Source organism: Schistocerca americana, chromosome 5 (genome assembly GCF_021461395.2).
Source record: "Schistocerca americana isolate TAMUIC-IGC-003095 chromosome 5, iqSchAmer2.1, whole genome shotgun sequence".
NCBI classification, from domain to species: Eukaryota; Metazoa; Arthropoda; class Insecta; order Orthoptera; family Acrididae; genus Schistocerca; species Schistocerca americana.
In genome coordinates this window covers 484,134,895-484,154,571 of record NC_060123.1, presented here as the reverse complement: position 1 = coordinate 484,154,571, position 19,677 = coordinate 484,134,895, and the positions used below count along the sequence as shown (strand labels likewise).

Below are 19,677 nucleotides of genomic sequence, written 5' to 3'. Positions count from 1 at the left end.
TAGAGTGGGAGGTCGTCTCAATGTGTGGCAGGGGGCGAAAGACATTCCGGAGGGCTGAACGGAAGGCCTCTCCAGTTTGTCTGACGAACCGGTTTCAGGCTCTGTCTCCGGCTGATACTGATCTTTGGCTGGACATGGCTGCTTGTCCTGTTCCAGAGGTTGCCCCTCAGTCTGCAAGATCTGGGCGGTCACAGAGGGTGGGCTTACTGGTAGTTGGGAGCTCCAATGTCAGGCATGTAATGGGGCCCCTTAGGGATATGGCAGCAAAAGAGGGGAAAAAACCAATGTGCACTCCGTGTGCATACCGGGGGGAATCATTCGAGATGTGGAAAGCGTCCTTCCGTATGCCATGAAGGATACAGGGAGCACCCATCTGCAGGTGGTCGCTCATGTCGGCACCAATGATGTGTGTCGCTATGGATCGGAGGAAATCCTCTCTGGCTTCTGGCGACTATCCCATTTGGTGAAGAATGCCAGTCTCGCTAGCAGGATGACAGCAGAGCTCACCATCTGCAGCATCATTGACAGGACTGACTGCGGACCTTTGGTATAGAGATGAGTGGAGGGTCTGAATCAAAGGCTGAGACAGTTCTGCGACCGTGTGGGCTGCAGATTCCTTGACTTGCGCCATAGGGTGGTGGGGTTTCGGGTTCTGCTGGATAGGTCAGGAGTCCACTACACACAGCAGGCAGCTACATGGGTAGCAGGGGTTGTGTGGCGTGGACTGGGCGATTTTTTAGGTTAGATGGCCTCGGGCAAGTACAGAAAGTGCAACAGCCTCAAAGGGTGCGGGGCAAAGTCAGGACATGCAGGGGACCAAGCAGCAATCGGTATGGTAATAGTAAACTGTCGAAGCTGCATTGGTAAAGTACCAGAACTGCAAGCCCTGATAGAAAGCACTGAAGCTGAAATCGTTATAGGTACAGAAAGCTGGCTGAAGCCAGAGATAATTTCTGCCGAAATTTTTACAAAGGCACAGACGGTGTTTAGCATGCAGCCGGTGGTGGCATGTTTGTCGCTGTTAGTAGTAGTTTATCCTGTAGTGAAGTAGAAGTGGATAGTTCCTGTGAATTATTATGGGTGCAGGTTACACTCAACAACCGAGCTAGGTTAATAATGGTCTCCTTTTACCGACCTCCCGACTCAGCAGCATTAGTGGCAGAACAACTGAGAGAAAATTTGGAATACATTTCACATAAATTTTCTCAGCATGTTATAGTCTTAGGTGGAGATTTCAATTTACTAGATATAGACTGGGACACTCAGATGTTTAGGACGGGTGGTAGGGACAGAGCATCGAGTGACATTATGCTGAGTGCACTATCCGAAAATTACCTCGAGCAATTAAACAGAGAACCGACTCGTGGAGATAACATCTTGGACCTACTGATAACAAACAGACCCGAACTTTTCGACTCTGTAAGCGCAGAACAGGGAATCAGTGATCATAAGGCCGTTGCAGCATCCCTGAATATATAAGTAGATAGGAATATAAAAAAAGGGAGGAAGGTTTACCTGTTTAGCAAAAATAATAGGAGGCAGATTTCAGTCTAACTAACAGATCAAAACGAAAATTTCTTTTCCGACACTGACAATGTTGAGTGTTTATGGAAAAAAGTTCAAGGCAATCGTAAAATGCGTTCTAGACAGGTACGTGCCGAGTAAAACTGTGAGGGACGGGAAAAACCCACCGTGGTTCAACAACAAAGTTAGGAAACTACTGCGAAAGCAAAGAGAGCTTCACTGCAAGTTCAAACGTAGCCAAAACCTCTCAGACAAACAGAAGCTAAACGATGTCAAAGTTAGCGTAAGGAGGGCTATGCGTGAAGCGTTCAGTGAATTCGAAAGCAAAATTCTATGTACCGACTTGACAGAAAATCCTAGGAAGTCCTAGTCTTACGTTAAATCAGTAAGTGGCTCGAAACAGCATATCCAGACACTCCAGGATGATGATGGCATTGAAACAGAGGATGACACGCGTAAAGCTGAAATACTAAACACCTTTTTCCAAAGCTGTTTCACAGAGGAAGACCGCACTGCAGTGCCTTCTGTAAATCCTCGCACAAACGAAAAAATGGCTGACATCGAAATAAGTGTCCAAGGAATAGAAAAGCAACTGGAATCACTCAACAGAGGAAAGTCCACTGGACCTGACGGGATACCAATTCGGTTCTACACAGAGTATGTGAAAGAATTTGCCCCCCCCTTCTAACAGCCATGTACCGCAAGTCTCTAGAGGAAGGGAAGGTTCCAAATGATTGGAAAAGAGCACAGGTAGTCCCAGTCTTCAAGAAGGGTCGTCGAGCAGATGCGCAAAACTATAGACCTATATCTCTGACGTAGATCTGTTGTAGAATTTTAGAACAGGTTTTTTGCTCGCGTATCATGTCATTTCTGGAAACCCAGAATCTACTCTGTAGGAATCAACATGGATTCTGGAGACAGCGATCGTGTGAGGCCCAACTCGCTTTATTTGTTCATGAGACCCAGAAAATATTAGATACAGGCTCCCAGGTAGATGCCATTTTCCTTGACTTCCGGAGGCCTTCGATACAGTTCCGCACTGTCGCCTGATAAACAAAGTAAGAGCCTACGGAATATCAGACCAGCTGTGTGGCTGGATTGAACAGTTTTTAGCAAACAGAACACAGCATGTTTTTATCAATGGAGAGACGTTTACAGACGTTAAAGTAACCTCTGGCGTGCCACGGGGGAGTGTTATGGGACCATTGCTTTTCACAATATATATAAATTCCCTAGTAGATAGTGTCGGGAGTTCCATGCGGCTTTTCGTGGATGATGCTGTAGTATACAGAGAAGTTGCAGCATTATAAAATTGCAGAGAAATGCAGGAAGATCTGCAGCGGATAGACACTTGGTGCAGGGAGTGGCAACTGACCCTTAACATAGACAAATATAATGTATTGCGAATACATAGAAAGAAGTATCCTTTATTGTATGATTATATGATAGCGGAACAAACACTGGTAGCAGTTACGTCTGTAAAATATCTGGGAGTATGCATGCGGAACGATTTGAAGTGGAATGATCATATAAAATTAATTGTTGGTAAGGTGGGTACCAGGTTGAGATTAATTGGGAGAGTCCTTAGAAAATCTAGTCCATCAACAAAGGAGGTGGCTTACAAAACACTCATTTGACCTGCACTTGAGTATTGCTCATCAGTGTGGGATCCGTACCAGGTCGGGTTGACAGAGGAGATAGGGAAGATCCAAAGAAGAGCGGCGCGTTTTGTCACAGGGTTATTTGGTAAGCGTGATAGCGTCACGGAGATGTTTAGCAAACTCAAGTGGCAGACTCTGCAAGAGAGGCGCTCTGCATCGCGGTGTAGCTTGCTGCCCAGGTTTCGAGAGGGTGCGTTTCTGGATGAGGTGTCGAATATATTGCTTCCCCCTACTTATACATCCCGAGGAGCTCACGAATGTAAAATTAGAGAGATTCGAGTGTGCACCGAGTCTTTCCAGCAGTCGTTCCTCCCGCGAACCATATGCGACTGGAACAGGAAGGGAAGGTAATGACAGTGGCACGTAAAGTGGCCTCCGCCACACACCGTTGGGTGGCTTGCGGAGTATAAATGTAGATGTAGATGTAACTCTGTCAGTTTTTCAGGAATAACCAGGCAAAGAACGACTAGAATGTACATATAGTTTGATCATCAGCCTGATTTTAGTTTTGGATTTCATTTTGAGGTTTTCAAAGTGTTTAAGGTTACACCATGATTTGTGATGTACCAATAGTTAGTTACTTACTTTCATGTACCATATATCATTAGCTCGATAAATCGTAATGATATGGAATGAGTCAATATATATTAACATCAATTTCTTTTTGTAAATATGCCTCCACACTGATCGTTTATTAGTTTTTACGTTTTTTAATTATAGATGAACAGATGTTAGTTGGTAGGAATTCCCACCCTTCACCATTTACACATTATATTAATAGATAATCTTCTGTAGAATGGGAGTAGTTATCAAAGAGACACGTTTTCAGTTTAGTTTCAAATTTTACTTTATATCAATGAGCAAGTGATCAAAACTTTCGGTTTCAGCATTGTGAATCCCTGTTTGTTCTACAGTCGACTTTAATGTAGCACAATGAATGTCTTTTTTTTCTTCTGGTATTGTAATTATGTATATCATTGTTCGTGTCGAATTTCAGTGGATTATTTACAACAAACTGCATTAGTGGATAGCTATACTGTGAAACGGATAGATTGTTACTCACACGCCAAGCACAAGGCCGGCATGACGGAAAGGGTGTTCACATACATTTTCAGCCAAAGCCTTCTTCTGAAAGGAAGCACAGCATACATCCACATTCAGACAATCAAGTAAACAAAACTTACATATACATGACTTCAGTTTCCGGCTGTTCTAGACAGAATCTTTTTTAAATGGAGAGGAAATGTGAACAATGGGTAATAATTAGTGGCGAGAGGAATTTAGGGCACCAGGCGCTGCCCAACAATTAGCTGGTTATGTAGCCGTGTATTTTGCGGGGACTACATTGTTGATACAGTGTGGCTCGGATGTTGGAGCATTTGCGATTTGAAAGTTCAAAAAATGTTCAAATGTGTTTGAAATTTTATGGATCTTAACTGCTAAGGTCATCAGTCCCTAAGCTTACACACTAATCAACCTAAATTATCCTAAGGGCAAACACACACATCCATGCCCGAGGGAGGACTCGAACCTCCGCCGGGACCAGCCACACAGTCCATGACTGCAGTGCCTTTGACCGCTCTGCTAATCCCGCGCGGCCGACTTGTGACAATGAGTGAAAGAACGCACACTGAGAAAAGTGAAGCAGATCTAAAGTCAAATGACAGGAATGAAACAATTACAATAAAAGTAAACACTGCAGCAATAATTCATGTATACAAAAGAAAATATTGCTTGCATTATTCCACTTACAAATGAAATTTGATTCCTTTAAACTTTAGATTATGCTTGGATCGCTTAGTACACCTACGTCTCCTCACAATCGAAATATCCAACACTGACGAAACTGGGCACAGGAACGTCACAGTGACATCACGGGTAAGCATCACTGTGTGGAACTATGCAGCTACGAATGCGGTGAACGTAGTGTTTTGGGCCGGTTCAATGGCGGACATTGGCTTCAAGTTTGCCACGTAATGGCACCTCCATTTTTTTAACTCTATGGTGTCAAAGAATGTTTTTTCCACAAATATAAGAATAAATATAAGAACACTGGAAAATCCAGGCTGGAATGTAACAATATTATGAAAAGGAAAGTTACCACTCACCACATAGCAGAGATGCTAAGTCGCAGATAGGCACAACAAAAAGATTTTAAAAAATAAAGCTTTCGACTATTAAGGCCTTCGTCAACAATAGACACACACAAACACGTGCGCGCGCGTGCAAACGCAACACACACAGCACTGCAGCCTCAGGCAACTGAAACCACACTGCAAGCAGCAGCACCAATGCCTGAAGGGAGTGGCGACAGATTGGTGGTAAGGAGCAGGCTGTGGCGGGGAAGGGGAGGGATGGTATGGTGGGGTTGGCAGACAGTGAAGTGCTGCAGGTTAGACGGCGACAGGGTAGAGGGGGGGAGGGGGGGGGAATTTCGGATAAGGAGAGAAGGAAAAAGACAGGATGTGATGGTGGAACGACGGCTGTGTAGAGCCGGAATGGGAATGGGGCAAGGGCTGGATGGGTGAGAACAGTGACTAACGGAGGTAGAGGCCAGGAGGGTTACAGGAACGTGGGATGTATTGCAGGGAAGCCCCCATCTGCGCAATTCAGAAAACCTGGCGTTTTTGGGAAGGATCCGTATGGCACGGGCTGTGGACCAGTCATTGAAATGAAGGTTGACATGTTTGACAGCGTGCTCTGCAACAGTGTGGTCCACTTGTTTCTTGGACACAGTTTGTCGGTGGCCATTCATGCGACAGACAGCTTGTTGGTTATCATGCCCACATAGAATGCAGCACAGTGCTTGCAGCTTAGCTTGTAGATCACATGACTGGTTTCACAGGTAGCCCTGCCTGATCTGAACACTGAAATCAAGTATTTGTAACTATATGGACATAGCCTGTTATTTTGATGGATGCGTGAGTGCCGCGCCGATTGTGCGCAGTTATGTACGTAAACAAATGCTTGGCAGTATTGACTGTTATTAAAATGACTGCAGAATACTGGTAATCGGGTATTACGATACCCGCTAGTACTCAATAATGTGTTATTTGCTGTAAGTCATTTTTTTTTTTTTTTTACTTCTCGCGGAGAATAATGTATGGAGGACCATTGTTAAGTAGGTTCACTGGGGCCATTAAATTTATCGAAATAACATTAAAGAAGATGCTTTATTTAAAAAAATAAAAACCAACGAAAACGGCATACAAATAGCGCGACTTTCAATAGTTTGGAATCATGCTACAATTATTTACTTGCATGTAAAGGGCCTGCGCTAGAATTTTCTTTTACCTAATAGTTTCAATGGAAGACATTCCACCTGGTTGTACATGTTAGTTTCTTGCGTATGATGATGTTTGGCATATTGACTAAGGTTTGATAAGCGAATTTCATGTGAAAACAAGAAATTAATATGTATAAATTGCTTTCATGCTGCCTTGGGTGCAAGAGAAAATTTCAGGAGGTCGTCAAAGGCTGATGAGTATCTTCAGCAGGCGTCTCGATAGTGACATACGGCTTTCTTCACAAAATAAAGAAACTATGCTTGTCTCGGAGGGTAATGGTTTGTGTGGCGAAATGATTGAGGTTACTGTCATTAGCCCTGAGGGCGATAAACTAACAGTAGATGCAACAGCTGATTGCACAGTAGATAAATTGAAGACTATGGCAGTCAGTCGCTTTTACAATTCAGCAGATTTATCAAAGGTAGCCCAAAATTATAAACTGGTGTCGGTGTCAGGAAGAAAACCATTAAACGATAACAATGCCATTAATCAAGAGGATATTAAGACAAATGGTATATATATATATATGTTTTTATGGTAGATTAAATGAAATAAATAAGCTCCCGGTAACTCGTTTCCTTTTGTAGATCAGGTACTTTTAATGAAGCGGCGGCGACCACAGGTAAAGGAGCAGATTTCTCTGGACAACTTAAAAGCTCCTACTGTTGAGGAGATTCAAGAAGCAACAAGTAAACTGGATACAAAGAACACAACAAAGGAGCAGCCTCAGCTTGGCTGTTCACTAGACGTAAGTTCAAGACAATGTTTTTGGGTCTCGGGATGTGTTAGTATTTGCCCCAGAAAGAATTATATTTGAAATTAAAGCTATGTAGTGCTTATCCCCTCCCCTTCCCTTTGTCTTTTGCATAGTAAATGTATGTTTTACCATAAAATGTTATGCCAGCTTATCTGCAAAATCTTGTTTGTGGAGATTTTAATGTTGATTCTCTATCAGGCGTAGGGCTACTGATGGTTTTCACCAAGAGTTATTAATGCCCAACTTTGGATTATTTCCACACTAAAATTCCTGTGATGACTGAAGGAGAGTGCTGCAGCTACTGACAGTTTGTTTTTGTACTTAACTATCTGAAATGAGTTAGTGTCTGATCAAAATTGTAAAATATTAACTTAAAAGTATACTCATCTCGTTGGTAACAGTTATAGAAGAAAAACATTCTATCATGGTGTTAGAGACAAACAACGAGAAGAATGCTGGAGATAGGGTTACCACATTCTGAAACTCCGAAATGAGGATACTCTCCAAGGGATTGATCAACACCCTTTAAGGATGGTTCTAGTTCAGATCTCGACTTGATGATGATGATGATGATGATAGAATTTTATTGTCACTCAGCTCGTTACGGCAATAGAGAAAGTCAAGAGCATACATTTCTCAATGTACTTTAGTTCGCATGAAGTGAGTAAATGAAGAAAACACACATTACAAATTAGTGCTTTCATCTTCAAAAAATTCATCAACAGTGTAAAAAGTATTGTTTACTAATACCTTATACAATTTGGCTTTAAAAATATTTGCAGGCAATTCTTTAAAATCTTTGCTTAGTCTGCTAAACATCCTTAGTACAAGGACTAAGTAGGAGTTCGGTGATTTACATTGTGTATGATGTGGCATGCCTACACATGTTCCATTTCTAGTATTATAGCTCTGAATATCACTTCTCGATACAAATTTAGAAACATTGTTTCTGATGTACAACAGAACATTATAAATGAATGGGTTCACTACCGACAGACATTGCAATTTAACGAACATAAGTTTACAGTATTGTGATTTACCGGAGTCAGTAGTTATTAATACTTTCTTCCGGAAAAGTAAAACGTCATTTATGTAACAACTACTACACTACAATATAATTCCATATGATTAATACTGATTATACACCAGTATATTTGTGAAGTGTGATTCCTGGTTCAATTTGTTGTCAATGGTAGCACCTAAAAATGTTAACGGTTTCTAATTCATGGTGGTTAGGGACCTCCTTCAAGTAAAGTTCCTGTGTTTCATTTTCATTTAGCAGGAAATCATTCACTTTAAACCATAATGAATATTGAGCAAGGGTATTTTCGGTCAATGTTTTCAGTGTGGCTAGATCTTAGCTTTTATTTAGAAGAGTTGTATCATCGGCGTACAATATTGCTTGAGAATTTATGAATAAAGGCAGATCACTTATCATTAACAGAAACAATAACGGTCCGAGCACTGACCCTTGTGGCACTCCAGCCCTAACATAAACCGAATTTAACTTCTCTCTACCAATGCACACAACTTGCTATCGGTTCTATACGAAAGATGTAAACATTATTGTACTGTTGCAATCAAAACCGTAATAATAGATGGTAGTGATAGAATGTTATTCAATGAAAATAATCAGTTTTTGAAAATTAATGTAATTGGATACATAAAAAATCTACTCACCAAGCAGTGACAGGAGAACACTGATACAAAAGGTATTGAAATTTGCAGTGGCGCCTCTTACTGGCAGTAGGGTTGAAGGGGAAGGAAGAGGGGTGAAAGAAAATGACAGGTGAGGTTTAGAAAAAAAGGGGTAGAGTTCAGAAAAGTCATCCAGAACCCCGGGTCAGGGGAGACGTATCAGACAGGATGAGAAGGAAAGACTGATTCTTGGGGACTGCATCAGATCAGGTGCAAACACAATCAATCAATCAATCAGTCTTTCGTTCTCATCCTGTCCAGTAAGTCTCCCCTGATCCTGGAATCTGGGTGATTTTTACGGAGTCTACCCCTTTTCCTAAACCTCACCAGTCCTTTCACTTTACCCCTCTTCCTTCCCCTTCAATCATTCTGCCAGGAGGAGGAGCCAATGGCTCCGAAAACTTGTGAATTTCAATAACTTTTGTACATGAGTTCTCCTGCCACTGCTTGATGAGTAAATTTCGTGTGTATATGTACACACACACACACACACACACACACACACACACACACACACACAAACAAGAAATATTTGTTTTGCCCTATCACTTGCCTGTAGCGTAGCCCAGATAATCAGTACTAGATTGGGATGGTTTTTGGTTTTAAGTGAGAAAGTATGATTGCTGTAAGACAGTGATTGTAATGTTCCTATTAAGATCCAGACAAATTCCTTTAGGACTGCTCTGTTTTATGTTATCAAGTGGCTGCATTCCATATTAAACAAGATATTCATGTCAAGCATATCTGCATTACTTTAGAGCCCTTGAGTACTTTTTGCTGGACTGGATCTTGTTTAAAATTTCCGTTTGTTGACACAAATTAAATTTTACCATTGCTCATAGATTCAACTGTTAGTCTGTTTCTCTCCTTTTTCCACTGTGCGTGTATTAAGGAGAAATCCTCTAAACAGAAGCATTATGCACTGGAACTGCAAATAAGAACTGCACATTTGATTCGTAAATTGTTCTTCTCTACTACATAACTCAATGTACTGCTTCTGACTTGGTTCAGATGTTCCATCATATATAGCAGTGACACCCCCCCCCCCCCCCCCCCAACATGAAAAGTGATCAAAATGCTTTTCATTGTCAGTTTCAGTATTTTTAACAAATAAAAATTTGATAGGTTCTTCCAGATAAGTCCACGACAGTGTAATTCAGTAACTGCTGATATGAAGTGAAAAATAATGTAAAGGTGTTAATTCTCAAAACTAAAAAAATGTGGACGGACCCTACATGAAATGTTGAAAATTTGGTCATGTCCTCATAAATCCATATGTAAGGTAATCCTGGCTGGAGAGAAATATGTAAAGCAAACAGCGTAGATGGAAAATGTTACTTTAACTTCAGAGAACAAGATTTGATTGAGCGTTGAAACTCCGTTACTACCCGTAATGTAAAATCCGCCAATCTGTTGTTAAAAAGAAAGCAAAATACATCCACTGTGTCCAAAAGAATAAAACACTGGAATGGTAATGCAAAAATGTTATTAAATGAGAAACAGACAAAAAGAACCACCATAATGGCATTGGGCCCATAGGAAATAGCTCTGTAAAAGGAGAATGAAATCATGTGTTACCAAATTCAATAAGTGGGAGCAAACATGCCACTCATTAATTGACAACCAAATGTAGGCTTATTAGATTTACTTGTGCACACACTACATGCACCACCAACAGACATTAGTTTCAAAAATACAGCCCCAAAGGAGATCACAAGCAGTCACTAAAAAGCAGTAATTCTGCTGACTATAATGGTGTTTCTAGCAAAATATTAAAATCATGTGTTGACTTGCTAAGGCTACCCATAAGCTGTCTTAAATATCAAGAAAAGGATAGATTTCTACTCACCATATAAATATGACAAGTTAAGTTACAGATAGGCACAATGAAGAGACAATTAAGTATAAGCTTTCGGCCAAAGCCTTCTTCAGAATATTCATATAAGCTTTTGGCCAAAGCATTCTTCATGAGCTATCTTTGTAATTAATCAGTGACTCTGAGTGTGTTTCCTGACAGACAGAAACTGTAAAACTGGGGACAGTCAAAGTACGTCTTGGTAGGATGGGAAAATAACAGCCATCCAGCTGCCGATAAACAGTAATTTAAAAAAAAAAAAATAATAATAAAAAAAACCTCATAAAATCACACATTGACATAAACGGATTTTGATGCCATAAGGCTCTTGTCTAGTGCAATGTTCATGTCACCCACAAACATACAAAATAATAGCCCAATATTTTAGGGCTTTGTTATAAAACTTTAAAATAAAACACGTCATTGGCTTCAGCAGACATTTAGTTTGGGACACACGAGACTAATGATGCGAGGTGACTAAGACGTGCAGGCACGGGTGATAGGTAAACTGTGTTAGGTGGTACTTACTGCATGAACAAATGTTCATATAGCCACACAGAGCAGCTAATGCCTGGTTCAGGGAATAAAATGGTTAATAACTAAAATAAAACTAATGAAAATGGAAAAAATGGGAGGGTGGCAAAGGGGGCAGAGGGAGTTGTTAGAGTCATGTGGTGTGTAAAGACCAATCAGGCTCAGGTAAACAGTGGTTATTATTTACATACACATGCATAAAGCTGCACAATAAGAACTTGTAAATAAATGTGAGAACATGCCTAGGTACAGTATATGAAGCCAATACATGTTCTAAAACATGTTAACATAATGTAAAAAGGTATTAATATGTAGATCCCTATAAATCAGCTTGTAACTATCATGGGAGGTAAGATATTTATAAGAAGAAATGTAACAGGTTAAACTCGAGCAAAAAGGCGTGGATGGTGAGTGGCACTAATTATAACCTGTGAAATAACAAGTAGGGAAAGTAGCAGTGAATGATGAAGCATACTGTGTAAACAGAGTAAAAGCTGTTTTGTGAGGTTTTGGCTTCATACAATGTTATCTGGCACATTTTTGTATTCATTCAGAAGTTCTTCTCATGGTGCTTGATGCATGCGTATGCAAATAATTAGGACTGTTTACTCGAGCCTGCTAGCTCTTTACATGTCATATGACTTTGACTCCCTTTCCCTTACCCCAATTTTTCTATTTCCATTATTTTTTCTGTTTTAATTTTAGCTATTAACCATTTTATTTGCTGATGCAGGGATTGGCTTCTCAGTGCAGCTAAACGCACATTCAATTGCATAGTAAGCACCACCTACCGCAGTTTATCTATCACCAGTGCCTACAAATCATGATCAGTCGGCTCGTGTTACTAGCCTTGTATGTGTCATACTAAATGTCTGCTGGAGTCAATGACATATATGTCCCGTGCATCAAAATAGTTCAACTGTACTCCGCAAGCCACTTTATAGAGTGTGAAGGAGTGTGCTTTGCGTGTCTCTGTCGTTGCACTCTTTTTCCTGTTCCAGTCACAAATAATTTGTGGGAAGAACGATTGCTGGTAAGCCTCCATGTGAGCTCAAATTTCTGTAATCTTAGGTTCAAAGCCTTTTCACGAGATATGCGTAGGGAGGCAGTGTAGTGGTTGACACTCGAGGAATATATGCTCTTGGAGTTTCAACAGTAAACCACACCATGATGCAAAACACATCTTATGTAGCATCTGCAAGTGGAGTTGGATGAGCACCTAAGTGATACTTTCGTACTTACTAAATGAATCCATCCTGTGACAAAACACACTACTACTTTAGATCTTCTCTATCTCCTCTAGCAATCTATCTGGTACACGACATGGTTTTCGAACAAAGGTTCTGTAAGCTGCCTCCTTCATGAGTGAACTACATGTCCTGAGAATTCTTCCAGTGAATCTGTCTGGCACCTGCCTTACCTGTGATTAGTTTTACGCAGTTATTCCTCTTTGCTTTGCTTCATATTCATACTCTTAGATATTTTACGAAAGTGAGAGCTTCGATTGATCATTCTGCAGTCATGTAATTGAAATTTGTTCATATTCAGGTTTAACTGCTAATCCCTGCCCCCAAGTGTTGACAGTTTACAGGTCTTCTTGTATTTTGATACAATTTTAAAGTGTTGCAACTTCTCTGTATACAACAGCGTAATCAGCTAAAAGCCTCAAGGAAATTCGAATGTTGTCCACTATGTAATTTATATATGTTGTGAAAAGGAAGTTATTTTACGTCTTAAGACTTCTCTCGCTTGAGAATGATATGCTACATTGTGTTTGCTAGAATCTCTTCAGTCAAATTAAATTTCCAACAAATAATCAGTTATTTGAAGGGAAAGGAAGAGGGGCGAATGAAGGACTGGAGAGGTTTAGGTCTTCTCATCCTGTCAGGTTAAGTCTACCCCAACCCAGGGTTCTGGGTGACTTTTCTAAACTGTATCCCTTTCCCTAACCCTCTCCAGTCCTTTTCGTTCACCCCTCTGTCTTCCCCTTCAACTCTTCTGCCAGAAGAAGGAGCCACTGGCTCCGAAAGCTTGTAAAAGTTAAATCCTTTTGTGTGTATGTGTTCCCCAGCCACCGCATGGTAAATAGATTCTTTTATCTGTCCAAATTACACACTAGTGTGGTATTCTGTGAGCTCTTATTTTGTTCTTTCGGTAGCAGTGCGCAACTGCAGAACACCTTCCACAAATCAAGGAACATGTTATCAACCATAATGTCGGTATCTACTGCTTTGTGGGTCTCATGGATGAATGGAGTGAACTGGGTCTCACACTATTGTTGTGTCCAGAACCATTGTTGATTGTTACAGAGGAGATTTTTCCTTTTCCAGAAATGTTGTAAAACTTGTTCCAAAATTCTACACAAGATGTCGTCAGAGATATAGGCCAATAGTTTTGTCCTAGTGTTTGATCTCTCGTTCTTGAAAATGGGAATGATGTGTGCTTTTTTTCCAATTACTAGGAATATTTCGATTCCCCACCAACGTACAGTACATTGCTGTTAGAAGAGGAGCAAGTTCTTTCACATACTCTATGTAGAATCTTATTGGTATCCATTCGAGGTAAGTGGCCTTCCTTCGGATGAGCAATTTCAGCTGCTTTTCTATGCCATGGTCACATATGTCATTTTGATGATTGTGTGATGATTTAATGGATAAACCACACTACAATCATCCTTGTTGAAACATTTTTGGGAAAAAAGTCAGAATTTTACTTTTGAATTCAGTGAACACTTCACAAATTGGTCCCCTTACTGTAATCTTGTTTCCAATCAGTTTTTGTCTGTCTGTTAGGCTACAGCTACATTCAGATTTGTACTGATGCTCTCTTTGGTTTCTTACACAGCTGTCAAATTATGGCGAATCTTTTTCTTTACTTGTTGAGTATTCATGAATTGAGTAATACAACCTTTCTAAATTAATCTTGCGCTTTTAATTATTTATAACAAAGATGTCCATTCAGTGTAAAGGGAACATGGACCTTGGACTATACTGCAGACTAATTGGTTACTATATCTTTTTTCGTATTGACATTTATTGGCTTTGCCAACTCACAACCAGGTTATCACCATCCTGCTGAACAAGGACCCTGGACTGTGCTACTGATCCTGTCTCTGACCACAACCAAAATTTTGGTGGTGAGGGGGGTGAGAGTGTGTAGCTCTGTCACACACTACCAGAAATTCTGAGGCAGTTTCTGAGAACCTTCACTAACTATGGAAGGCTACCAACATAGTACTGCAGACAAAATAATTATGCGGAATGAACCTTTCATTCTGCAATAGGGTGTCCACTGTTTGAAACGTCTTGGCCTTTCACAGGCAGTGCTCCTACTCACTGAACCTTCCAGGCATGACTCAGAGTTTTGAAACATGTCTGGTATATTGCCAGGATGAAGAATTTTCACCCAAGATTTCACACAATCAGTGACAGATGTAACATTACATCCTATGTCATACACTTTTGTAGAATGCATTGTACCTCAGGCAAACTGTTTTTCCGCATCAACCACTGACAGCATTATAGTAGGATATACGTCAGTGCACGAGCAGCCAGTGTACCATGTTCAATCTGTCAGTGAGTTATTTTGAACTTTTGAGTAAACTGATATGTATTGCGTGCATATTGTACAAAAATTTACAATCTTAATTCATGCTGAATATTTCTGTCATTGGGAAGTTTGTGATATGAAGAGAGAGCTGAGCCTTCTGCTACTCTTCCTGCAGCAGTCTACTTATGGGACATAGTTTTATTCATCTGTTCCCTGCATGTATTTCTGCAATTGTTTCAGGAAAGATTACAGACCATACATTTGTGCAACATTGTATTTAATGATTAATAACTGTCAGAAATTTGAAATGAATAAAAAATCTGGAAGGATTTGTTATTGTCTACTTTGGGTCACTAATTTGATAATTGTCTAGTTATGTAATTATGTTTGCATATATTAAATATTGAAAGAAATTAACTGTATTCTGTTTCTCATTTTGATTTTAAAGAAATTTTTACATAGCTTCTGTGAGAGAAACTGCTATATCAAAAATAAGCCTTAGGCGGGTTTTAATCTGAATCTCTACAGTGATAACAGGCATTAAAGTTTCCACAGTCCAAAATATTTGGAGGTGGAACAGCTTATAAGATAATAAAAAGTAAGCTAGGTCTGTATTGGTGAACAAACTGAATTTATTATTTCCATCAAGACTTCTGGTGTTTTAACAAATAAATTTGCACCAGAATACAGAACTCCACTCTAAACACTGGAAAGGTTGCAAAGTCTGTTTAAGTTTTTAATTATATTCTTATTGCTGAAGTTTATAGATTGAACAGATGTTTTATTGTAGTATCCCAATTCATTAGTGAGATTTGTGCTATGCCCCTCCTTACAGAATTGATATGCAGTATACTACATAACATACACCAAAAATTTCTATCAGTAATTTGTATATTATGTGATACAGTGTTTCTCAATTTACCATGGAATTTGTTATTCATAAACTAAAGAGTAAGTTAGATATAGTTTGTATATTGGCAACAGCATATTCTGTCTGAAATTATAAACAACTAAATTAATCACAAAGTAGGATTTGCGTCTTGTCATGAATTTTATTAGATGTGAGTGAATATCCCCAGTGTGCTGCTTGACAGTCATGTTCATTAAATATCTAGGAATAATATCACAAACCAACATGAAATAGAACGAGCATGACAGGTCGGTAGAAGAGAAGGCCAGTGACCATTTTAGACTTATTGAGGGAATTCTAGGAAAATGTAGCTCATCTTGAGTACTGCTACAGTGTTTGTGACCCCTGACAGTTTGTATTAAAGGAAGCATCTTAGAGGCTTGAGCTGTAGATTTTTTACCAGTAGGTTGAATCAACAAGCGATTGTTATGGAAATTCTCTCTTGGAAGGAAGACAACGTTCTTTTCATGAAAACTAGAGATGAAATGTAGAGAACTGGAATTTGATGCTGATTGCAGAACGATTATATGCTGCCGATGTACATTTTGCATAAGGGTTGCGAAGACGAGATAAGAGAAATTGGGGATCTTACAGAAGGATATAGACAGTCGTTTTTCCTAGTTCCTTTTGTGAGTGGGACAGGAAAAGGAATGATTAGTAGTGGTACAAGGTACACTCCGCCATGCTCCATGTGTTGGCGTGTGGAGAATGTAGCCAAACCTTCTAACCTAACATAGACATTCTGGAAACATGCCAATTGGATTTTTGTCTTTGAAGTCCACAAAGTGGCTCCAAATGTAAAGCAAACCAAATCAAATGTTGTTATTTCTCTTCTGCGAATGTAATCCTTGTTCATTTGTTGTGTATTGAAGAGTCAAGATGTTGGGGGGAGGAGAGGGGAGGCTTTTTCAAAATACTATCCTTCTGGTAACTTCTTTATGTTGATTTGTAACCTACATAAAACAAGGCAGAATGTTATTGCTAAATGTCACTGCTGAGTGAGAGATATAGTACTTTTTCCTCAGGTTGATCTGTCCCAAGGACACAGAACAGCTGGCCAATCTGTATCACTTCAGGTGGGGGGGGGGGGGGGGGGGGCTACCTTCACAGTCTCGGATGTTATTGAATTTAGCATATGTTAAAATTCAGGAGTGTACGTATCTGTCAAAGTTATTTTACTGTTACTTTTCAAAAATGCCAATCCAGAAAAGTTAGTTTTTTTCTGTTGATTAGTGCCTTGTAGTACTATATTCTCTGTAAAGGAGAGCTTCCACTTTAAAGTTGCACAGGTTTAATTTTTTAAAAAATCATTTTTTTTTATCTTTCAAGGATAATGGATGCCTTCACTGAAGTTGTTTCTTACTAATTTCTTTGTTACAATGTTTATTTCTATTGTCTTTATTACAGTTATTTCTTATCACTTTCTTTGTTGCAGTTATGTCTTTTCATTTTCATTATTGCAGATATTTCTTACACATTGTTGTAGTTTCTTGTCAGTTTCTTTGTCGTAGTTGTTCATTGCAGGTTTCTGTGTTGTAGTTGTTAAGTGCTAATTTGTTTACTGAAGAAGCTTCTAAGAAATCTGAGACCATCCAGTGAGTTCTGTGTTCTTATGAGGAATTTGCCAGTTGGCACAGTTGCAGTGTATTCTGTGAAAAGGACTGTTTGGAATGTCTTCTGACTGGGGCCACAGGAGAGTGAAGTGTGCTCTTTGCTTATCCATAAAAGAGTGATATATAAGACAAAAAAAGACTTTGTCCAGGTTGAGAATAAGTGTTCTCATTTGAAGACTATGTTTCAAAGTGAAGATGTTTCCAGTGACGACTTTTTGTGTTCTAAATGTTTTGATGGAATAACGACGATTATAGTATCTGAACACAGTGAAGCCTCCCATGGTGCAGATGATGCAGATTTTGCGTCAATAGAGAAAGAAGTAAATACCCTGAATCAGTCAACTGCAGAGGTAGACTTTAATCCTATTAAGAAACTGTGGTCATTGAAGTTGAGTCATAAACTCTATGCATCAAGAAAGTGCGGAGAAATTACTAAAGCTGTGGATGAATACACTTAAGCAAAACTGACCACACTCTTGAGAGTAGAAATTCCATCTTCAGAAGAAGATGAACTAAAGCACTCTTGCACCTAATACCAGGAATTTTTCACAAATATCAATTAAGCTGTTGAATAATGTGTATCCTGCAGTGAAAAGGTGCAAGTTTTATCTGTTATTCCAGAGACATTTTCAAAGAAAACAAATTTGAACCATGTTCCATCAGTATCAAAGTAGACAAATCAAGAAATGTGAGGTCTGTAAAAGGAGTCTTTGGAAGGCAAGATCGCTCTTATGGTCATCCTGCAGAAGCAGCTAAAGTTCAAATAGTGCAGTCATTTTATCTACATCTACATCCATACTCCGCAAGCCACCTGACGGTGTGTGGCGGAGGATACCTTGAGTACCTCTATTGGTTCTCCCTTCTATTCCAATCTTGTATTGTTCGTGGAAAGAAGGATTGTCGGTATGCCTCTGTGTGGGCTCTAATCTCTCTGATTTTATCCTCATGGTCTCTTCGCGAGATATACGTAGGAGGGAGCAACATACTGCTTGATTCCTCGGTGAAGGTATGTTCTCGAAACTTCAACAAAAGCCCGTACCGAGCTACTGAGCGTCTCTCCTGCAGAGTCTTCCACTGGAGTTTATCTGTCATCTCCGTAACACTTTCGCAATGATCCTGTAACGAAGCGCGCTGCTCTCTGTTGGATCTTCTCTATCTCTTGTATCAACCCTATCTGGTACAGATCCCACACTGCTGAGCAGTATTCAAGCAGTGGGCAAACAAGTGTACTGTAACCTACTTCCTTTGTTTTCGGATTGCATTTCCTTAGGATTCTTCCAATGAATCTCAGTCTGGCATCTGCTTTACCGACGATCAACTTTATATGATCATTCCATTTTAAGTCACTCCTAATACGTACTCCCAGATAATTTATGGAATTAACTGCTTCCAGTTGCTGACCTGCTATTTTGTAGCTAAATGATAAGGGATCTATCTTCCTTTGTATTTGCAGCACATTACACTTGTCTACATTGAGATTGAATTGCCATTCCCTGCACCATGCGTCAAATCGCTGCAGATCCTCCTGCATGTCAGTACAATTTTCCATTGTTATAACCTCTCGATATACCACAGCATCATTCGCATAAAGCATCAGTGAACTTCCGATGTTATCCACAAGGTCATTTATGTATATTGTGAATGGCAACTGTCGTACGACACTCCCCTGCGGCACACCTGAAATCACTCTTACTTTGGAAGACTTCTCTCCATTGAGAATGACATGCTGCGTTCTGTTATCTAGGAACTCTTCAATCCAATCACACAATTGGTCTGATAGTCCATATGCTCTTACTTTGTTCATTAAACGACTGTAAGGAACTGTATTGAATGCCTTGCGGAAGTCAAGAAACACAGCATCTACCTGTGAACCCGTGTCTATGGCCCTCTGAGTCTCGTGGATGAATAGCGCGAGCTGGATTTCACATGATCGTCTTTTTCGAAACCCATGCTGATTCCTACAGAGTAGATTTCTAGTCTCCAGAAAAGTCATTATACTCGAACATAATACGTGTCCCAAAATTCTACAACTGATCGACGTTAGAGATATAGGTCTATAGTTCTGCACATCTGTTCGACTTCCCTTCTTTAAAACGGTGATGACCTGTGCCCTTTTCCAATCCTTTGGAATGTTACGCTCTTCTAGAGACCTACGGTGCACCGCTGCGAGAAGTGGGGCAAGTTCCTTCACGTACTATGTGTAAAATCTAACTGGTATCCCATCAGCTCCAGCGGCCTTTCGTCTTTTGAGTGATTTTAATTGTTTCTCTGTCCCTCTGTCGTCTATTT

At 39.9% G+C, this 19,677-nt stretch overlaps 1 protein-coding gene across 5 annotated transcripts in view; it reads left to right on the top strand.

The window, feature by feature from the left end:
* Positions 1–6,542: 6,542 nt before the first annotated feature.
* LOC124616108 (ubiquitin-associated domain-containing protein 1) overlaps positions 6,543–19,677 on the top strand; it is a 51,730-nt gene continuing 38,595 nt past the window's right edge. For all 5 annotated transcript variants that reach the window (XM_047144370.1, XM_047144369.1, XM_047144368.1 and 2 more), the window contains exons 1-2: positions 6,543–6,984; positions 7,060–7,220. In XM_047144370.1, the coding sequence (XP_047000326.1) occupies positions 6,618–6,984; positions 7,060–7,220 (528 nt within the window). In that variant the 5' untranslated portion in view covers positions 6,543–6,617. The remainder of the gene's footprint in view (positions 6,985–7,059; positions 7,221–19,677) is intronic.